Source organism: Pseudorasbora parva, chromosome 22, assembly GCF_024679245.1.
Source record: "Pseudorasbora parva isolate DD20220531a chromosome 22, ASM2467924v1, whole genome shotgun sequence".
In the NCBI taxonomy this organism is placed as follows: Eukaryota; Metazoa; Chordata; class Actinopteri; order Cypriniformes; family Gobionidae; genus Pseudorasbora; species Pseudorasbora parva.
The window spans coordinates 11,829,054-11,836,503 of NC_090193.1; the positions used below are offsets into that span (position 1 = coordinate 11,829,054).

At 37.8% G+C, this 7,450-nt stretch overlaps 1 protein-coding gene across 37 annotated transcripts in view; it reads left to right on the forward strand.

Annotated features, from left to right (window-relative positions):
- adgrl2a (adhesion G protein-coupled receptor L2a) overlaps positions 1 to 7,450 on the forward strand; it is a 136,183-nt gene that overhangs the window by 104,073 nt on the left and 24,660 nt on the right. For 27 of the 37 annotated variants that reach the window (XR_010900836.1, XR_010900837.1, XM_067432208.1 and 24 more), the window contains 5 exons: positions 2,238 to 2,276; positions 3,837 to 4,020; positions 5,018 to 5,140; positions 6,037 to 6,242; positions 6,972 to 7,145. Coding sequence is in view for 35 of the 37 variants with exons in the window: in XM_067432208.1 (XP_067288309.1) it covers positions 2,238 to 2,276; positions 3,837 to 4,020; positions 5,018 to 5,140; positions 6,037 to 6,242; positions 6,972 to 7,145 (726 nt within the window). In the remaining 2 variants the exon portion in view is untranslated. The remainder of the gene's footprint in view (positions 1 to 2,237; positions 2,277 to 3,836; positions 4,021 to 5,017; positions 5,141 to 6,036; positions 6,243 to 6,971; positions 7,146 to 7,450) is intronic. The other 10 variants (XM_067432212.1, XM_067432197.1, XM_067432184.1 and 7 more) reach the window with 1 other exon arrangement.

The following is a 7,450-nucleotide window of genomic DNA, read 5'->3' on the forward strand; positions in this document are numbered from 1 at the left end:
AGAAGATAGCAGTATCATTAGATTGTCCTCCCTTTGGTATGCTGTTGTTCAGGGTTGAGTGTAGATAGGAACCCACACCCATTTCTGAGGTTCTTAAAGTCCACTGCTGCCCGTGAGAGCCTTGAGAACCCAACAAGTAGTGATATTTGCCTTTAAGCATCCCTTCTCGTTGTTAGGCACCTTCGAGAGTGCTGGAGTCTTGAGATCTGGGGTGAATCCAGGCAGGGTGTAGGGTGATTCCCCATTTATTGGTGCAGCAAAGCTGAACTCTGTTGCAGTATTCCCTATAGGCAGTGTCTAGCAGATGAATCTCTAATAGCCAAACCTTTGAGCTCCGCTCTTGGGCTGGGGGTTAATGCCTGGCCCACAAGGGAGGGAAGACAGTTGAAGAAAAGAGGGACTTTCCTTGTTAGTGAGCTTGGAAGCTTGGGTAATGGCTGAAGGGAATATTGCCATATGCCAGTTCTGTGAGCCAGTGTGCACCTACAGAATAGGATGCACTTGACTCCGGCAGGAAAGTCAATTATGCTATGCCCATTGTGGCACGCTCCCTTAGCATGGCAAAGTGTATATTTGTTCTCCATAGTGTCTGAGCAGATGCAGTGTAGAGTGTAATGCCTTGGGCTTGCCTGCACATCTCCTAAAGACTAAGAAGTTGATAATGTACATTGCAGGCAACCTCTTATACTCACGAATACACCGGTACTAGTGAGGTCATGGACGGTCATATGCCAATAAAATTGTTGTGTTTAAACATGTGCTTCAGACATTGGTCACAATGATGGCATGCAAAGACACAGTGTCTTGTTGCCCTTCTCAGTGTAACCCATGGTTACAGTCATAACCCGTCGTTCTCCATCGGAAGTTTCAAGCTTTAGGTAACATTCTTTTTTTCTTAATACAGGGACAAAAAGCTCTTTATGGGCTACTGCATTGTCTGTATGGCTTTCCTGCATTCCATTCATTGAAATGAAAGTGGGTGAAGGTTAGCACATATATGTTTACTCAAGAAGCTGAAGCAAAGGCTGTACTCATTAAGAGAACATAGTTTGCATGGAAATAAAAATAGTTTGTCATTAGTTACCGTGTATCACCTTTCCTTCAAATAATTTTCACAGTTACAGTCCAAGGCGAGATGGCACACTAGCCTGACAGCAAAGAGTTTGGACTGTGAACTAGCAAGAGTGTAATTTGTCTCATGGGAGTCATGTGGATGTCAGCCAATATGATATACATGAATAGGGCATGGTCCAGGACCAACATCCTTAGTTTTACCAGTTATTTTTATTTATTTATTTATTTATTTTTTATTCTTAATTAAAAATGTATTTCGCTTGACCTTACATTAACTGAACCATGGTCCTATCCCCTATTTCTAACCTTAATCCCTAACCCTACTTTCACTTTTCCTATGTTAAAATCTAACCTACCACTATGCCTAACTCCAACACTAATGCCAATTTTAAAATACAACCTTTTATGCTTTGAACCTCCAATCATATCCAACCCCATCCCCTTATTTTAGTTCAGCTTCCAACTCCGGTCCACAATCCTGATCTTGATCCTATAGAGGTAAACCCCACTTGGATTTATGCAATCTATGCCTGCATATTGATTTGCATATTTTTCAGCTGCATAGTTGTCACAATTTGAAAACTTAACATTAATTCCCAACTTTGATCCGTGATTTCCAACCCTAACTTTTTTTTTTCTTACTCTAAACCCCTTCATTTAACCAGGATTCCAACCTTTAACTCTAACCCAGTCTAATTTACAACTTTAAATCCTTAACCACTGTTACTAACCCTCATCTTTACTCTCAACCTCAATACATTCTCTTAGCTCGCAGCCTCAACAAATGTATTCCCCAACACTGATCTCAATCTGCACAGTGTGTAAACCACACATTGATTTAGACGATTTGCGTCTGCATATTGTTTTGCATGTTTCATTTGCATATTTCAGATGGTTAATGAGTTACTGATTCTATTTTTACTTGTTAAGAGCACCTTTGGGTTTTGAAATCGCCAGACTAAATTGTTGTTCTCAAAGCAAGGCCACTCTGTACACCCTTACATTCATTCGTTACATAATTTCATCATAGCAGATCCAACTGCTATACTGTGTTTCTGAAGTGCTTGTGGATTGGAGAACCCATTAGTATACCATCAACCTTTCTAACTGTGTTTCTTTGGTCTGTTTTTGTTCTTGTGTGTGTCCTCTCTCAAATGAAAAAGCTTCAAAAGCGAGAAAGGACGTGCAGGGCGTATATGAAGGTATATCTGTACTACGCTACTATGGTCTTCACTTCTTTCTGTACTTTCGTTTCTTCTTTTCCTGATATTGTTTCTCAGCATGGTCCTGTGTCCCTTCATTCTCACTGTTGCCACAGCATTTCACTCTGCCACTGTCTGTCTTCATTCCTGGAGGTTCAATATTTCAGTGGATTAGGAAATTATATGGCTGCAATGTTTATGCCCAGTTCATAACTTTGTATGTGCTTGTCGGTGGTCTGTTTATTTATTTATGTTTTTTTTATTTATTTTTTTATTATTGTTAAAGACAATAGTTAATATCTGTTGACGTGTGCTTGATTTGCAGGTTGGCGGTGCATGTGTTGTTGTTGCGCTCAACTTTTTTTTGGTTGTAAGAGAAATCTATTGATAGCTACATTGGTTTTGCTACACCATCTTGAGCTGCTTAAGTTTTTAAATCTATAAAAAATTAAAAAGCATTGTATGACAGGAGGTTATGTAGAGATCAAATGAAAGAGATTCTGTTTTAAAAGCAAATCAGTGTAAACTAAATCAGCAAATGTGAAACGCTGTACTGTATCATCTTTTATTTTTTATTGGTGTGTAGGAGCAAAAAACGATTTAGAGTAGTAAAAATGACCATAATAATGTGGGAAATTAGAGCTGTAAATGCAGTTTATTATCATATGACTCAGAGCTGCAAAACTGGACATTATCGAATGAACAGTAATTATTAAAAGGAGGCGACTATTATCAATCGATATTTTAGTCTGGTGGCGCATGTGTGCGCAGTAGCTCTGATTGAGTAGTATGAGAGTGTAAGTCTGTGAGTGTTTTTTTTTTTTTTTTTTTTTTATAATTGAACCAAACATTTGGGGAAGCTGTTTTATTGATATTATATGATATTATTGATGATGTTCCGTATATCCAGAATAGTTATCTTTAAGTGAAATTTTTGAGGTTATAGGTTTAAAGTGTCATTAGTAGAACCAAACCATACTGTCTAGTGATCAAACAGATTGTGATTCAGCTCTCTGTTGCTAATAGTGCAAAAAATAAAAAAAAATAAGACACATCATCTTTAAAGCAAAAATGTATGAAAGAGAGAAATTCTCTGACAGTCTTAACATGTGATTATTTTCTTCATCAAATGTGTGCATCTTATTATCAAGACCTAGAGATGGTAATGTGTTTTCATATTGAAACAGGATCAAATGGATGATATCTGAAAGTAGTTGTCTGTGCCTTCAGTTCTGATGACACAGAATAATGGTGTCTTTATCTTAAAGGACACATTTATAAGGCATCACGACTGGCTGGTCTTTCTTTACCTCATATGTGTCCATTTATGTGCTTGAAGAGCCTTTGACATTCAATACTGCACTCCTGAGACAGACAGAGCATGTCGGGCACATTTCTGCAGTCTGTTTTTATGTGTGTCACCTGATAACGACCTAAAACAAAGTGTGCATGTTTGCTTTCATTTGGGCACGGGCAAACAGCTGCTGATAAAGTCAAGGCTTTGACATTTGACCTTATTACAGTGGTTAGTGCTGACATAAGCGTCTTATTGGGCTGCAGGCTATCGTGGATACAGTCGACAACCTCCTCAGACCGGAGGCTCTGAAATCGTGGAGAGATATGAATACCACGGAGCAGACGCACGCTGCAACTATGTTACTGGACACCCTGGAGGAAGGAGCCTTTGTCCTTGCTGACAATTTAATGGAACCGGCCATCGTGAAAGTACCAGCCAATAATATAAGTGAGTATGAGAGATGCGCTAAACTAAGAGAACTGACAACATAAAACGCTTATTTTGCAGCTGATCAGTCTGAGTTTTCAAATACGATTCAGCCGTGAAATTTTAATAACGGCAGCCACTAACACATGGGTCGTTGACATAAAATACTTTTAAGAAAGTTGACATGTCCTGCAGCGTGGCATCTCCATCTTATACTATTTTAAACAGCATTTTCGTAATTCCTTTATTACTGTTATGCATGCAGCTTTTTTACGACCTCATATTAATTGAGACTCTACATGGAATATGTCTACTTCATTCATTTGCCACGCCGCAGGACCTTTTGAAAATGAAGTGAAGGCAAAACTGTGATTAAAAATGGTTAATAAAGAAATTTCTATCAGTTACAGGACCTATAGGCTTTCCTTTATACACTTTTATTTCTTATATACTGCTCACAATAAAAAACAACAAACACATTTTGGCTAATAGGTTGAATTTGGAAAATTGTTTATGGGGTGAATTCACTAAACAATTTTTGCAATTGTTATACTCTGCGCCATATTTCAAAGTCATTATATTCAGTACAAACATGCCTCCTTTCTATGTAAACGAGGTGCATTACATACTGTGTATTTTTTACAAAATGTATTTACAGGCACTTACACTTTACAACTTAGTCATAAGGTGATGGAGAAGAGTGTTACAGGCATAGATGTGGAGTAGACAAGTACACTTTAAGCATAAAAAAAAAAAAAAAACTGCTAGTAAAGTAAGCCATATTGCGGTAGTCTGCACTTGAAATTCAGAATAACGTTATGCAAATTGCATTCAGCACAGATTTTGTGGGTGCGTTTTCACTGCTAACTGATTTGCATAATTCCTTTAGTGAATCAACTCAGATAGTGCATGCAAATAAACCGTAATTCATTCTCAGTGAATTGCCCCCTTATTTTATTTTATTTTTTTGTCTGTTTCCGCTTGGCGAGCTAACATTTTGAAACATTTCTCTCTGCAGTTCTGGATGTTTACGTGCTGAGCACAGATGGGCAGGTTCAAGATTTCAGGTTTCCCCAGAGCGGCAAGGGTGGTATTTCTATCCAATTGTCTTCCAATACTGTGAAACTCAACAGTCGTAATGGTACGTTCCAGCCCACGCACACATACAGTCTTTGCAGTGCATTAGTATCGAGTCCAGCGAAAATAAGAACATATAAGATCCAATTGGTCCTGTCACTATGGAGATAGAAATGCTCTCATGGTCAGAGTAATATCGGAACAATGATGTGAACATACTGCTCAACATATGTTGTTTTCGACTAACATAACTGGGTCTGCTTTTGGGTCACATAAAAAAAGAAAGAAAAACAATTCCACGTACTGAAGTTTACTGAAACTTTTGTGGGTATACGCTTATGGGGCTATTATGTTTTCTGGTCTACTTGGGTGAATGCAAAACTATCAATGACCAAATTCACCACAACATTTAATTAAAGACTATTTTAGGTTATATTATGTGACATTTTTAGAGCCATTAAATCACAATTGTTGTTGAAATGTTGAAAGTATGTAACCAACAGTTTTATTCTGGATTTTATTAAAATAAAAAAATGCATTTCACATATACAATGAACATATTTTACATTTGTGAATTAAAATGATTGTATATATCGTTTGTGGGGCTTACACTTTATGTCAATGTTAATGGCAAAAGGTCATTGGTTAGTAATAAATAAATACATTTATTAATTGTCTTTAAGATCATTCACATTTTAATTTACATTATTATGACTATTACGAAGTTAGCGTATTTTACAACTTGAAAGATAAATCATGTTTTCTTTTATTTACAGTAGGCTACAGAGAACAGTTTTTTATTTAATTTCTTAATGTCATAAAAAAATTCTACTCCTAATAATTTTCTCCTTTATTTTTTTTTCTTGACAGTTTTTGTTAGATTGACTGACATAATTTTGTGAGATTGACTGACACAATTGACTGTAATGAGAAGTAAGGAGTGCCGTTTTCTCTTTGCAGGTGTTGCCAAGTTGGTGTTTGCCCTTTATAAGAACCTGGGGCAGTTTCTAAGCACGGAGAATGCGACAATGAAGCTCAACCATGAGGCTTACGGACGCAACCTCTCTGTGGCTGTGAATTCCGACGTCATCGCTGCCTCAATAAACAAAGAATCCAGTCGTGTATTTATATCGGAGCCTGTGATTTTCACCCTGGAGCACATCGACGTGAGTGCAAGCAATAAACAAACAAAGGGATCGTAAAAGCAGCGGGATAGCAAAGCAAGACGCCGAAGAAAATAAAATAAAAGCAGTCTCAATTCAAACACCCTACAAGGTCACAGAGGGGTTTATTTAAGCCATCGAACATGAAATTAACAAAGTCTGAACCAATGATTATTACCAGCCTAGACCAAATTCTTAATGAAAACTAATTCGTTTGTCGACATTAGGATGTAAATGATGCAATTTCCTTTTTTTGGAGTGGAAAATTAACTCCCAGATTAGCTATACAATGCAGGATGAAATTACCAGAGGACCAATTATCATCTCGCTCTCTTTTAAAGTGTCAGGAACACTCCCAGAGGAGACCCGGCTTGATTTTTGCTCTCTATCAAAGTAATTGTGTGATTTCCACAGACATGCCTTCAAACCATTCTGCCCCCTGTTAGCACCTCATATAATCAATGGTCCCATGCTAGATTTCGCAGTCATTTAACCTTATTAGATTCTTTAGTCGTTTATGTGAGAACACACACTGCGCATTCAAAAGAGTGTTTGATATGGACAGCGTATCATTTGCGAAAGAATGAACGGCAACAGTCAGAGTGAATTACAACGCCGATTCTCATATGTTCATGCACGGGTGCCATTATCAGAGGGACAGCTACTAAATATCAATTTATAATCATCTACTAACTCATGAGGAATGTTTCTGTCTCCTCCTTTCGATTACAGATGCAGCATTACTACAACTCCAACTGCTCTTTCTGGAACTACTCAGAGAGAACCATGATGGGGTACTGGTCCACTCAGGGCTGCAAACTCATCCACGCCAATAAAAGTCACACCACCTGCTCCTGTAGTCATCTCACCAACTTTGCCGTGCTCATGGCTCATCGAGAGCTGCTGGTAAGATGTGATCTTCATAAATATTTAAGCTTTTGTCCGTGCGTTACTGTGAAACCCAGCTGTTATAATAGACACCGCCAACACTCGTCTGCTTCTGTAAGCCAAGCACTACGAACGGATAACTCGCTGGGTGGCTGCAAAGCGGCCTATTTAAAGTTTTCAGTTTGCTTTTAATATTAGTAAAAGTTTATTCAAACAAAAACAGAATTAAACAGTCTAGGTGTTAAAGTTTAAAACTGAAGTTCCTGTGCAATTAGCATTACCAAATGGAATCACAAAAATAACCACATGAAGTTGTCTAATGA